This window comes from Cynoglossus semilaevis, chromosome 13, assembly GCF_000523025.1.
Source record: "Cynoglossus semilaevis isolate Cse_v1.0 chromosome 13, Cse_v1.0, whole genome shotgun sequence".
NCBI classification, from domain to species: Eukaryota; Metazoa; Chordata; class Actinopteri; order Pleuronectiformes; family Cynoglossidae; genus Cynoglossus; species Cynoglossus semilaevis.
In genome coordinates, this window is record NC_024319.1 from 18958300 (window position 1) to 18974082 (window position 15783).

Sequence of the window (15783 nt, forward strand, 5' to 3'; positions counted from 1 at the left end):
TATGGTCAGCTTGGCCCTTATATTTCACAGTCTTTGTTTAGAGCTACAGCTAAAATAGATTGTCAAAAAGTTGCTGACAGTAACATCTCTCCAGAACAACCAGGAGATAACTGGGAGTCCATGCAGCCATACTGTGGTCCTAATTTCTCAAGCTCTCTTTTCTTACAGTACGTCTGCACGTTGCCAATCTCACTCTTCCAAATCCCTCATCCACCACTCTTCCCTCCTGACGTCTGCCTGCTCATGCTGCACAAAATCTGCCTCTCTGAAGCATGGCAATCAATCAAAACTGTCAAAAAACAACCAGTCCCAGGCAGTAACATGTATTATGTTGTTTCCCTGACAGTCTTGCACAGGAGAAACAACTTGGATACTAGAAAAAAAAATAGAGTCAATGCCCTATGATTGTTTTCATAAAACAAAGACAATGACTATGGAACTTGAAATACGTGAAATAATTCCCTCATACATCCTTGCACTTTCAATTTGAGGAAAATGTTTTTTTCTAAATACCTTAAAGTTATTTTGAATTAAATGAATACAGTTATCTATAAACACAAATGATTCATACTAATGTAAACTTAGTCACTAGGACAGACCATGACCCTGCCCACTCTGTCCATTCTCTGTCATGAAATCTTTGCGTGTCATCCGGGCAGCAAGACTGGTTTGGCCCAGCCTGGGTGCTGCCCCACTCTCCAAACCCATGCCCTGTCAAACCTCACCCTGAACTTCTGCTCCTCTCGTTCAGGATCTGAACTCATGCCGAAAGCCCTCTCCACCAGAATTGTAGGAGGAATCTGGTGGTTTTTCACACTCATCATTATCTCCTCCTACACGGCAAACCTGGCTGCCTTTCTTACTGTAGAGAGGATGGAGTCACCCATCGACTCCGCTGATGACCTGGCCAAGCAGACAAAGATAGAGTATGGTGTGATAGAGGATGGAGCTACTATGAACTTCTTTAAGGTTGGTAACCATCACATTTTGCTTTTACATTTTTTTGATGTTCTTCAACACAAAAATTGTGCAATTTTTTTTTCAATTTTTTTTTTTTTTTTTTACATGGTTTTTTAACCTTTGGGATGGGTTTTTGATGCAAGCCCTTTGGGGGACCTGAGAAACATGGCGCTGTCCATGGTACTGAAAAGGATTTGTGCTTGTAAATCATTTTCAGTGTTTAGTCTCATCTCCAAATGTGAATATATTACATATAACATGATATATATAATGAGAGAGAGAGAGAGACTAGAAATTGCTAGTTGACAGTTTTAAACAGGTATGAAAGTCATTGGATTTTATTTGTGTATTTATAATTATTCCATCTGCTGATCTTGCGCTCTTTAAAACCCGATTTTATGATGATGAATTTAAGGTTCTGATCCAACTCATCATGAATATTTTTCAATTTAAGTCATCCAGCTTATGCATGGGGTGTGCACACATCACAATTACTGTTCAAGGCAGGAAAGGAATAGCAAACTACCTTTTGGTTAAGGGTAATTATGGACTTCTGCCGTAAAATACAAGTTTAATGTTGGATAATTATGTAAATGTCTGCATGGTATGCTCTCTAAAGCATTGAAGCATCTCACTCATCCTCCAAGCAGGGACGTTCCCCATGGACCGTCGCTCCAATAACCCTGAATAATTTAATATCCAAACACACAGCAGCTGTGTCTTGCTTGTTAGCCAATAAAATCTCATCTCGTTAAAGGCAGTACTGGTTTTTACCTCCGCCTTTTGTGTGTGTGTGTGTTAAATGGGAGGATGGCTGACAGAGTCCGAGAGAGTGAGGGGGATAGAGGGAGAGGGAGGGAGAAAGAGAGAATATGGTTTGCAACACAAACATAAAGTGATTGAAATATCTCATATAAATGTATGAAGTAATTTCACTGGATTTCCACGAGTAATCAGAAATGTGAAGTAGTTTTAGTACTTACAGGTTCTGACAGCATTATAAAAAAGTAATGTAAATGTCTATGTACTCTATAAGTGCTGTATAAGTGCTAAAATATTGTTAGTGGTGAAAAAAAAAATCCTCAATATTTGTTTGTATATTTGTTAAATATCAGGTGTTGCATGCTTTAAAATCTTGAAAACACAAAGAATTCTGTGTTGTTTGTTTACGTACTATGTGGGAAAATGTTTTGACTATTGTGTAGCGTAACCCAGCGAAAAATAAATGTTTTCCTTAAAAAGAAGCTTGAAGAAGTTTAGCTTTCCAAATTTGGAACGTCCTGTTGTGTATCAAAAATGGATTCATGGCAGAAATGTCAGTGGAATGACTGCAGGAGAGATAGAAGTCAGAGAATGTGCTGCTGTTGCTATGTGGTGGGACACACCGACAGAGTGACCACCATGACTCTCCATCTCACTCGTGCAAGTGTCGAGCAGTTGTACTGCAATCAGGTCATTGCTTACTATTATTTGAAAAAAAAAGTTCACATTGATCATTACAGGCACAAAATCAACAATTAATGGTCGAATAATATAAACCTCTAAGACTCATCCCACATTGTTTCAGTGAGTGAAGAAAGAAAAATACAGCAACTATAAATGTAGCAATGATTTTTATTGATTGTTTAAAATGCAGTGCAGTTTGTTGACAATTCATATGTCCTAAGGGTAAAACATAGTCTTTGGTTTTATAGTTAGCTTTTTTTTCCCACTGGTGCCTGTTGGTTTGTTCAGTATCTTTGTCAGCAGGATTCAGTAAAACTAATTTACACTAAAATTGGTGAAGCGGTGAGGCTCAATCTCTGGGAGAAAAAAAAAACAACTATTTAATCATGGAGTGGATTAAAAGACAGATAGAGGATTTTGTTATTCATTAACACAGCGGACCTCTGGTGCCCAATCCTTATTTTTGTGTCTTTTATACCCAGAGCAATCTTGGTAAAATTAAACAGGATAATATTCTTTTTAGCTAACACTTAAACAAGTGTTTCTTCAGGGCTGGGTTGAGGCCAAAAAAAGGGAATTTGGAATTGGAGGGAATTTGATGTGTCTAGTAAGTAGATTATACTATAAAAATAATTTTGTTCGGCCTTAAAATGCAGCACTTCCTGTTTAACCAGCCCTGACACCTCCCACTGCTGTATATGTTTTTTCCTTCTAGAGGATATTTTCTCGTGAAAAGTCACAGGAGGAATATTTCTATCCGATACCAAGACATGACGTGACTGCACACTGATCATTATATACCACCAACACTAACTCCAAGGCTACACAATAGTGTGACCAGTGATTTAATCCAGTATAATGGTGATATTGCTGAAGACAAGAAGCCTTTTTAGTTAGTTCTACAGCAAAACTAAAGAGAACAAAGACTGGTTGATGAATGTACAGTTTCGTGGGTTTTTTCTACTATATTTCTACTTAATTGAAGTTTCCAGTGTGATAGCTTTTTCTCAAAGCAGTGGCACAGGTGCAGTCATGTGTCACCTCACTTTGACTCCCTTTATACTGAATTTAATAAGCAACTGCAGTCTTTTTGATACACTTTTAATCATAAGATAAATCACACACTATAGCACACAGGTACAGTTGATTGCTATGTTGCTAGGCAACTGTATGGCTGAATATATATTTACAGTTTATAATATTTTTTTTAATTACAGCTATATGAGAATCCTATTCAGCTTCCTTGCCTGGCTCACAGTAAACCCCATCAACCTTTCTGGTCATCTGTTGTTAAAAATATTCAGCCTCTGTGGCTAAATGTTTAAATATTTATGATAAAATTAATAATGATGGTGGTTCATGGGTGTAAACCAGAAAATACAACAGAAACATTTTGTGTTAGCTTGCTATTGCAATACATGCATTTTTCTCCAACCGTAATTTATCAAACTCCACAGGAAATATGCTGAAATATTTGAGCAAAATGCTAATTCTCCGTGTCCTAAGTCTGCCCCCAGACCTCCCACGGAGCCACTGCTCCTACAGTAGATGTCCATCCTGTTATAAGTCAACTTCTGTAAATGATACTATATCAAACCTTACTTGGCTAAACCAGCGGCAAGCACAAAATGCAGCACAGCAGCTACAATGTCGATGGGCTTGTGTTATTACAAGTAAATCAGGACTCAAAAACACACAGCTGTAATTTAAACAGGACTGAATTTCCTGTAGTGGATATACTATAAATAAATATACTTGCTGTTTAAATTGTAAACATGTAATGTATGTAAATTCTATGCAAACTTTTTCACTGAATTTTGTTTTTTGTGAAGCATTTTCTCTATAAAATATCAATGACATCACCAGTGACTACACAACTTTGACTCAACTTTCATTACATTAACGTCAAGTCAGGACACCCCTGACCACTGCAAACTCAATATGGACAGACTGGGATGAGACAAATGTCAGATCTTCAACAAGTGCAGCAAGGTGTGTGTAATGTTTTAGGAAAGTAGCGCAAGAGTGTCCCTGGTCCCCTTAAGGGACCAAAACCATGAATGGATGTTATGATGCAGGGTATTCAGTGTGTGTAGCCATTTCACTGACGGACCTTTCACACGATTCAGATTTAATCATCTCTGGTTGCTTGTGTGAAGGCCTCAGGAAGCCCACTTCAGCCTTACCCTGACTGGGGAGGTGGTTATCTCCCTGTGCATTCACAGCCACTGCTCTTGCCTTATCAGCAGTCTGAAGCCTGCATGCTCAATCGCCTGATTTGTCAAGGGTAACTCCAAAGATTCTGATGGGCACAAATCACCCAGTTGATCTAAAATATCGACCGGCCACAAAAATTCATTACACACAATAATGGCGGGCAGGACCTTGAAGATGTGACTTAATTAGGTTTCAAATGGCTTCAAAAATACCTCCAAATCTTCTCCCCTGAAGACCATTGTGCTCTGGTATTTTTCTCAGTGATTACAGGTGTAGGGAGTGAAGTGCACCCTGACTGACAACGCTGCTGCTGCTCCACACTTGTGCTGATAAGAGCAGAAACGTGAAGCCACACTGCTGCCGTTTACTGGGTTGCCTGCTTTATCCTTCATTCACTTCAGCTGGGACTGCAGTGAATGGTGTTTAAAGAGGTGTTTTTAAATGCATGGAGATTTGATTCTTTTGGTTTTCATGGCTGTGTTGAATGTGTTCTTGCAGAAAACAAAGATCTCCACATACGATAAGATGTGGGAGTTCATGAGCAGTCGAAAGCATTCGGTGATGGTGAAGAACGTCGAGGAAGGCATTCACCGTGTGCTCACCTCGGACTACGCGTTCCTCATGGAGTCCACCGCCATAGAGTTCGTCACGCAGCGCAACTGCAACCTCACACAGATTGGAGGCCTTATTGACTCCAGAGCCTACGGTGTTGGTACACCAATGGGTAGGTAGAACAATTGACCACATGACCCATGTTTTCTTAGCTATTTCCAACAAAATCATACAACATAATGGCTATGTGACTTAAAAATGACAAGAGCAGATAATCCTAACACTGTGGCTGAGGTCAAGGATATCTGTTCTAGCCTCATCCTACAGTAAAAAACACACAAGTCTGCCATTTTGTTCTATGAACACTAGATTCACTTGAAAATAATATGAACGAGATGTACTGACCCATCCCAGAATGCAACAATGGTGAATCGTTGGATGTATGTTTGCATTTTCAAGAACATGGCACAGATGTAATACTTGATTGGAACACTGCTACTGTTGCCTGTTCAAAGGCCAGTAGAGATGAAGCACTGATTCCTCCCCTGTGGCCACAGCAGTCAGCGGCAGAAGGACCTGCTAAAGGCCCCCACAGTTTGTAAAGGACAACATGTCGTCCATGATGGATCTCATCGACTTCATCTTATCCTTTTCCACTTAGCTGAGTCTCAGTAGAGGTTCTGAAGGCATTGCTCAGCCAGCTAAGAGATGTCATCTCTCCAGCATGTGTTGGGTTTGCCGCGGGCTCTGCCTCTGGATGGAAACACCTCCCAGGAAGAGTCGTGCAGAGATCCCATTCAGGTGATACCGACTCAAATACCTCTTGATGCGGAGGAGCAGTCACTCTACTCTGAGCCCCCCTCAGGTGTCACCGACCCCTCATCTACACCAGCTACCCACAGCCTCGCCACAGTTATGACCTAATTTCATGTGGAGTCACATTCTAATTGCGTTAAGGAAATACAGATATTTTTACTCTCCAGAACCGGGAGTAGACCCAAAAAGCACTCGCATATGCACCAAAAAAAATAAAAAATAAAGCATTAAAGCATCATATTAAGAGGTTTCATTTAGGTTTAGTTCCCAGCAATTTCCTATCATATTTTTGTTTTGGGAAACCTGGCAAAATCATAGAAAATAAATGAAGTATTGCTTCAAAACCAAAACATTCACTTGCTGACATTTTCAAATAATTTGTGGTGTCAAGTAAAAGCTGTGTTAACTGAACTCAGTGGGGCTTCGCTGCACTACATCCCTGAGGGTATCCCATGTGCAGAAACACTCAATTTGGAAAGTCCTGCGGCTGTTCAATCAGCAGAGGAACAGTGTTACGGAAATAAAGCAGAGAAGGTGGTTTCACTGTAGGAGACCGTTATGTCCTCCATGCAGCGCGGTGAGGAAAATGTACAACACCAGTCGACTGGCACTGACAGACAATTTAACATGATTAACCCAAAGGAAACAGTGCTTTATTATGATGCAATTGTATTCCAATCTCCTTAAAACAGATTCAGAGAAATATGCTGTCAGCCAATCGATGCTAGAGCCTGAAGATAATAGTTATTGCTTTTAATAAAAATCGGCTTTTCAAAGTGGAAAGAAATCCTTTAACTGTAGTATATTTTCAAATTGTTGCTCATTCAATTTGACGATGGCAAACCATATTTTTAGGGCAGTGGTGGCTTAGTGGATAAGGTTCGAGTCCACCTGCTGCCACTGAGGTGCTCTGAGGATGGCACCGTCCCCACACACTCCTCCCCGGGCCCTTAAAACTGCCCACTGTTCTCTTTGGTGGTGGGTTAAAAGCAGAGGTCGCATTTTGTTGTTTTCAAAACGCTCTTAAATTTTTAATGCGTAGAAAATATCAGTTAGTAGTACTGACTGCTTTAAGCTTGTTTACAATTGGATACTGAAAAAACATTTTGCTGATCAAGTTCTCTCCCCAAGCTGTTAGATTTCTGTTAACTCATTAACAACCTGAACCCATAAAGTAAATTCTTGAATTTATTTGGCATAGTCTGCAGTTTACCCATCACAGATTTTTACGAGTTCGCAGCTGTATCAATAGCGAGCATGCTGCACAAAATCCTTCTCTAAAATCCTACAAAACCAGTTGAAAAAAAGAGAAGCTTTTTTTGGTGAATGAATGACATCTGATGATCTCAGCTGGGCACAAATAATTCCATCTTAATTTAATGTTAATGTTAATGTAATAGTACTGCTAAATATTAATAACAACCTCATCCTATATTTAAGTCCTAGAATTAATTTAAAGCTCAAGGGCAAAACTCATCAGCTGCCATCTTTGAGTATCTCCCTCAGTGAAGGACAGATCATTTCCAATGATTGTGTTATTCTGACAAATCAGGCAAATGTCGTCCAGAATGCTGGGAATGTTTGCAAGGTCACTGGATGCTGTTTGTGTATGCTCTGTTTGTCAGCCACAAAAGGTAATTTGAGTGACTGTGGCTGTTTGTGAGAACAGGAGAGGTGGGCTGTATTTTCCTCTGTGTGATTGCATTTCCTGACTGATGTGCTGTTCTTCTGAAGTCGTGTGTGTGTGTGTGTGTGTGTGTGTGTGTGTGTGTGTGTCGCCCCATTGGTTCCCAACTCTTTGTGTCGTTGTTGTTTCGTCGCTAATTCTCCATATTTTTTACTGCTGTCTGTGACTGTGTTATTTATTACATATAATTATATGTGTGTGTAGTTGTGTGTGTGTTTGTGCTACTAAGAGGAGAGTGATAGTAATGACGGGAAAGTGAGAGACCCACACTGTTTCAGTTCTTGCAAAAAAATAAAAAATAAATAAAAAAGCTGTTTCAGTTCTTGCAAAAAAAAAAAATAAATAAATAAAAAATAAAGGAGCTGTTTGGATCATTACTCCCTGCCGGCCCATTCACACACAGCCTGGACAAGGTATTTAAATTGCTAATCCTACCCTTTTATTATCCTTTAACATATGCAGCCTGGCTCCCCATATTGCTGGAACATTTAGCAAATATTTCACATGAACAGAGGCTGAATTAGTGGACTCTGATAGAGCTGTTCCCCTCGGTGCTCAGCCCCTTGGCAGCTCCCTCCTCTCTGTAATGGGCAAACTTAGATCACCTCCCAGGTGTAAGTCATTGCTCAGTCTAATGGTGTATATATACTCCATTTAACACTTCATACTATATCATGTAATTTCCAGGGACAACACTATTAATGACTCGAGCAGAGGAGCAGATAAATGTGTCAAGAAACATTAGCATATGTTTATGGTCTGTATTTGTAAAGGGTGATGGTGGCTAAAACTGCAATTTTCACTTAAATTGGTTGCTGGTCAGTGGCATCACGTTCACTCGGTGCACGTCTCAGCAATGTGATACAAGCACAAGTTTTCTTCAATTTTGGTTTTGTGTTATTTCATCGTGAAATTGTTTTTATTCATTTTATATTTGACTTTTTACTTTCTCATCTGGATTCCTGCAGAATCCTTTCGAAGATCTTTACAGCCATCTCAGCTTCTTATTCTCATAGGTCAGTGTATGAGGGCTAAGGCCAAATAAATGAGCGGTTCCCAAACTTTTTGACCTTGCACCACCTTCTATATCCCAAGCTCCCATGCACCTCCAGAGGTGTGCACACCACACTTTGGGAATCTCTGATATGGATAATTCAAATATTATATAAAAGAATTTAAATATTTTCACACAATTTTCTTTGCTTTTTTGTAGAAACAACAGGAGACAACCCGCACTCTCCTTTAATTTTCATTTCTCGTCTTTACAATGGCCATTCATTTTTCATGTCTCTTCATCAGGCAGCATTAAATGATCAAAGTAAAGGGGGAATTCTTTGCATCCCTTGTCAACAACCAGCTGCCCTTTCCACCTGTCATTGTTGGTTTCACCACATAAACCAGGAATGCATTAGAAAACCACTTTAACCTCTTAATCTCTCGTCCAAACCTCATCATTTTCACCACCTAAACAGTCTATGATGATTGTTAAGACAGCTTTATGTGTCATTGTCTTTGATTATGACTTAAAACACTGTAATCAACCTACTATGATTATTCTTGACTTTACGGTTAAAGGTCAATATTTTATGTTCTGTACATTCTCCCGAGGTTGGAGTCATCTCTTCACTTTGTTTTAGAAGATTATGTCTCCTGGTTTTATTCTAAAATAATGTCATAAGGTTCAGACACAGTTATACGCACAGCTCTTTATTTCCGACAGCATCCAAGTGATGGAATACGTTCTTAACGTTCTCTATGGATACAAAAATAATAAAAACCATTTTTTATCTCATTATTATCATCATCTCAGTTATTCTCCCACTGCAGCAGAGCCCAAAGAGTCAGTATTTTATTTAAAGACATAGATTTGTGTTTTAGGGTTTCACGCCTGTTTCATTTCCTAGAGGGAAAGTCTCACACTGATAAAATCCTACTTTAAAATTCCACTCTCAGAATACTGTCTTTAAATACATTCAATGTTTTCTGTTAATATTAAACATCAGCTTGTTCCTACATTAAACTGAGCTGAAGCTGAATCTGAGCATGTTAAAATGTAAAAAGCCTTCATCAAACTAAGTATGAGGAAAGATGACTTCCTGCTTAGAATTCTATTAATTTTAAAGATGAAAGTGCATTTAAAAAGAATACCCAGAAATCTTTGAATGTCCTGGGTTTTCATTTATTTTTTTATGAATGTAAATCATATGTTTATGCACATTGTTGTGAGCAGCTCTAAATTGTTTCACATCGTAATCTATAGCCTCCACAGATTAGCATAATGGGTGAGTCATTTGTAGCTATTTTTTTTTTCATTCCTTTCTGTGTTGTTTTTTATTAGTCACAATTATCAATATTCTAATCTAGTCTTCTTAAGCTTCTGTTCTTCCTCGTCTCTGTGTAGACCCTCAGCTCACTGTCTTCCAGTTGTCAGTTGTTTGCTGCCTCAGTCCAACCTCAGCCTCTCTGCTCCCTGCAGTTTGCTCAGGCTCGTGTTCCCCGGTGTTAGTCTGAGTGTTTTGTGTCTGGATTTTCTGTTTACCTGCCTGCCTGTCTGTCTGCCAACCAGAGAGAGAGAGTCTTCGCTGCATCTGCTTTTCTTTGTCCTGTGTCTGTCCACACACTGACCTGACCGAGTGTTTGTGTTTGGAAACAGATGTAAATCATTAAACTGGTTTCGAAGTTAATTTAATGATGCACAATGTACACATTTAAATTAACCCTTCAGATTATGGAGTAGACACATGAAGTACTACTATTTGTATTTACACGATTATATTGTAACCTAGTGAAGTATTTGTAAACGTTAGTATAAAAATTATGTTAATACATAAATATTGATTGATAATTGACTGCTATAAACCACACAGCATTACTGCCTTACAGCAAAAGGCCACTGGTTGGCACTAACAAAAATTAAAATCAGGCTCAACACTAGCTGCTTGTTACAATTCAACTTGGACTCAAATTTTACGGAATCTTCACCTTGTACAAAATTACTGATTTTCTATATTCGTGTTATAGTGAGCTGGGATGGATGGAAAAAAAATCACTAAACAAGGAAACAGACTTGGCTCTTTTTGTTGCTGAGTATAAATATTTGATGTTGGTCATGGCCAAGGACAGGCTCAACATGCCATCTGGCTCTCAATATGAAAATACCTCAGAATCTGATGGTGTGTAGTATACTTCACAACTCTAACATAAAAACTCATTTTGTAAAGGAAACACTGCTGTTCTATTGTTTTCCAAGAAACATTTGGTGGGACCAGGAGCACAGGTCTGTCCGTCCTTTTCATCCTCATCTGAGCGAGGGCAACAGTGCTGAGAAACAATGCTGCTGCCACAGTGAAGCACAGGTTTCACTGTGCGACACAATAACCCTGATCATTTGTGTAGATTAAACAGACGTGGGTTTTTTACGGTTGTCGTTGAAACTGATGTATCTGACATTTGCTGGCTTGTTGTTTCTCTCCGGAGTTTCTCTCCATGACAGTCAATACCGAGGACCAGAGCACAATTCACATTTGCCATCACCATGGTGATAGATGCTTTTGAAATGCACTCACTCTCAAAGACAGAATCAGACACCAGAAGCCCCTTTGGCAAAGATGAAGGACAGTGGAGATGTTAAAAAATGTGAGCATAGGTTTGTGACGAACCAACACAAGGCTGAGTGCTGCAATTCAAAGCTCCACTCCAGTCGAAAAACACTCTTGATTCCTGTCATATATTTCTGTTGGTCTGCCGGGACCACACAAAAAGATCGTTAATGAGATTGGAGCTAAAATGTTTCCCTATACTCACTGCTAACATCAGACTCAACTACAACAACACTGTTGTTTCTTCTTCTCTTATTGTGTCATCTGCACATTTTAAACCATTTAGCCTGATGTTCAATATTATCGTTGTGATTATTTCATTTATTGTTCTTCAAAATGGTCAAAGGACTGGCTGCTGTTATTCTTAAAAAAGGTTCCACTTCAGATAATTTAGTTGAGAACGTATTTTAAAAATGTGTATCTTATCAAACCACAGCAGTGGCTGAGAAATTCAAAAAGTTATATTCTTGATAAAATGTGATTGTATCCACAATTCAATTTGCTTTAATCAGTTTTTAGTCATTAGGTAAATAGTTGACTTGGTTGATAGCTAAAGTCACACATTCATTTTCTAACTTGGTTTAGTTCCATTTCATCTGTTTTTTGAATGTGTTTTTTACATGATGTAAAAATGGAAATTAGAATGCTTAACCTTTGATGATTTTATTATTTTATTTTTTGTATTTTTGGGACTGTGTTAGGTGACGTCTTTTTAATTCCAAAGTTTGTTGTTAGTTTGTCATTGAGTGAAGAACACTCTTACTAAGGTTAGATGAAATGACAAAATAAGACAGATATACTGTACAGTTCATATAAGATAAGATTAAAGCCTTTAACGAGGTTATATAGCACAGAGAGTAATGTGAAGAGCCTGGCTGATACTCCCAGACTTTTCATTCCAGATCTAATCAAATCGCAGTGTTTCACTGGTTTTGATCAGCACCACACGGAAAGGTGCTCGGGCGTTGCTTTATCTGAGTGAAAAAAAAAAGTTTTAAAGACGTCGAGAAAAATGAGATGAGTTGGAGGATTTGTTATTCGTTCACTCTGCTGTTCAGGCACCTCATATTGTTACAGTGATATAAAGGCATACTTTTTAGCTAGAATACATCAACATTTTATTTGGTTTAGCTGTAGATTGGATGTTTATTTTCCTAAATAATACTCTGGAACAAAGACATAACATTAGGAGGTTTAATCTGAAACCTGTAAGGTTAGCATGTATGTTATTCAGGAATCAGTCAGCAAAAGTACATCAAATAAATAATTAAGTCTGATTTTAGTCTGATTTTACTCATCGGTCATTGTCTTTTTCAGGTGACAGTGGTTGCTTGGTGGTTTTATTGGAGAATGTGTTGTAGAGTCACAAAAAATACGAAGCAGTAGAGATAACGCAGAATACATTTTTTGATCCTGAAAGAAATAAATCTTATCTTGAACAGATTTAATCTTTTAGATTAAGTTTACACTGAAAACACAAGTGGAGAGTAAGAGGAGCAGAGCTGGAAGAATAGGAAAAGGACAAATTTGGCAAAACTTATAATAATGTTTTTTTTTTTATTTTAACCTTTGGCTTTTCTTCAACTCTGCTTACACTGTTTCCCCAAAGTACTTCTCATGCCAACAATCTAAATATAAATATCCACAGTCGCTAACCTCCACTATGGAGCTCATATATATCACTTAATGAAAGTCCCTCACCCTGACCTCATGTCTTTCAGGTTCTCCATACAGAGATAGGATCACTATTGCAATCCTGCAGCTCCAGGAGGAAGGAAAGATGCATATGATGAAGGAGAAATGGTGGCGAGGGAACGGCTGTCCGGAGGAGGAGAGTAAGGAGGCCAGCGCACTCGGAGTGCAGAACATCGGTGGAATCTTTATCGTCCTGGCTGCTGGACTTGTCCTCTCCGTTTTCGTGGCCGTGGGGGAGTTTATCTACAAGTCCAAGCAGAACGCACAACTGGAGAAGGTAAGACGTCGCCACCATCTCAGCTCTGTTTAAAACAATGATAGCAGAATTTCTTACCATGACCGTATTTGCCATGAAGGACTCCCTCATGGCAAAGGCAGATATTTAAATGCTAAGTAAAAGAAACAAAACATACACATAAACTTATATTTTAATCTCTAACAATTTATGAAAAAAAATCACAATTAATTACAGTGCAACAGTATTGAAAATGCAGCAAGATAAGGTTTGGTTTTTCTGCATTTATTCACATAGGCCCAATGGCGACAACGAGATAAGAAACGTGAGGAATTCTGCTGTCACCATGGACCCAAGCTAGACTTTAACCACCATCTCAAATGACCTCAAGTGAAACTCCAGAAACTGCATTGTTTTCTGTTGTAACCTCACATGATCTAACACCCCCCACACACACACACACACATACCCAAAAAAACTACTGAATTGTGTTTTTCTTGCTAACACTTCCAGGGGAAAAGGGAACGTAATTAGAGCATCAGAACTAATATAGACCCGTGCCATACACACTTGTATTGTATGTTTACACTGCTGCATGACCCACAACTGTAGGCAGCCACAAACACTAACACTTCCCACACATCCACCACCACCACCTCCATCTCCTCCTCCAACTCTGCTGCCCATTTTCACTGTGCAGGCTGTCATTATACCCTCCCTCCAGCTCAGCCTACTCTTGATATCTGTGGCATTTAACTCGCATATTTACATCAGCTGAGTCTTTTTGCTGGAAATATACAGCAAACACTGTCATATCAAATAACAATGATTTATCCTTTAACATCAGTCTCATAGAAAAGAAGCCGTAACAAAGGCTTGTTCCAGATGTACATAGGTTTGTATCATGAACTTTTATAGTAGTGTTTGAAATGTATACAGTTACGTCTCAGTCAACACTTTTTTTAATATCTCGTAGCCGTACTTTTTATAAAGTTCTGCTTCAATCTGCTGAAAGACAGATGCTAATTTAACAGCAACAGCATTTTTACTTCTATAGACTAAGATGTCATATGTATAAAGTGTTAGCTATAGAAAGTGTACTTTAAGATACAAGCAATAAATATATAATACACAGAGAGCTATTGAAAGCATTAAGGGTGGGTCTAACGCTGCTGCAGCACAATAAGAGTCAGCGTATGCTATTCTGATGTGTTTTCTGAAATATCAGGACGCTACAACAGAAAATAACTTGCGGGAACAAAAACAAGAAGTTGATAGAACCAAAATTATTTTTAAACACTGCAAGGATTTTTTCTTTTCTTTTTCCAGCATTGTATTTTTAATGTGAAGTATCAAACGCAGACTTCACTCACTGTGTTATGATGGTGGCTCTGGAAAACATTACAGGTGCTGCCATTTAACATTGTTTTTCTATTGTTTTTTTTTTATTTAATGAATAATTAAGTTATTGGAAACTTCCATCCCTTAATAAACCTATTACATTATTAAGAGATGCACAAATCTAATAGGATGTCTGATATAATTAAACCATGTGTTTGTTTTTCAAATGCACCTTCGCAAAACGATGTGTAAAGGCCTCGGCAACCAGGGTTAATACAGTCATTTGATTACAGATAACATTTACCTGCTAAATGTTTTAGTGACTTACATTCATATCACTCCTACACGTCATTTAATCACTTGAATTAACAAACAAGCCGAGACTGAAAAGTGATCCTCCAACAGCAGCAGGGCAAGATAAATAATGTAACTGAATAATAAATCCAAATTTTATTTGTTAGTCAACATCAACTGTGTTTATTTGGTATGTTTAATAACACTATTCCAACACTGTGTCACAGGTTAATGTTGAATTAAAACCAGTTACTTTTTGCTTTGACTTCATAAATGTATTTCCGAGAAAATAAGACCCTCCTGTTATGGTGGCGGAATGGGAGCAGTTGAGTTAAAATAGGTGGTTAAACACCATTTATAGCATAGTAACAGTAAATTATCTCCAGTCAAAAGGACATTTGTTCTTGTGTTTCGCATGCGGGCGGCACAGAGAATACATTTCAATAAAGCTACCAGGAATACATTACCTCCTTTGCTACAATATTGTCAGAGGTGATGCACTCCCAGCATTACGGCTGCATGGAGCTCCAGGGCTACATAATGTGCTCTTTACATTCTTATTGCCTGGGGTGCATTACCTGCAATCGATGTTATGTGGGGCTACTGCTGGTATATGTAATGTCTGTTGATGCCTCGGTGCGGGGAGTCTAATTCACAGGCCAACACAGGTGAAACATTAACATCAACCTTTACAAAGGATATTCATGTTAGCACCTGTGGACCAAGGTGGTGGTGCATTTAAGTGCGTTTTTATGTTGTTATTATTATTATTATTATTATTATTATTATTATTATTATTTGAAGGAACTGTCTGAGCTTATCCTTTATGATTTAGCATTTTTGACACCTTTACATCCTGCTGACACGATGACAATTATTACTGTATGGACTACACTATATTTAACCTATATTTAAAATGTAATTTGCGATGTCAATTATCA

General features: G+C 38.4%; 1 protein-coding gene across 1 annotated transcript in view; it reads left to right on the plus strand.

Annotated features, from left to right (window-relative positions):
* Nucleotides 1-15783, plus strand: part of grik2 (glutamate receptor, ionotropic, kainate 2) — a 127665-nt gene that overhangs the window by 105642 nt on the left and 6240 nt on the right. The window contains exons 13-15 of the mRNA XM_025061552.1: nt 752-969; nt 5122-5347; nt 12999-13249. Coding sequence (XP_024917320.1) covers nt 752-969; nt 5122-5347; nt 12999-13249 — 695 coding nt within the window. The remainder of the gene's footprint in view (nt 1-751; nt 970-5121; nt 5348-12998; nt 13250-15783) is intronic.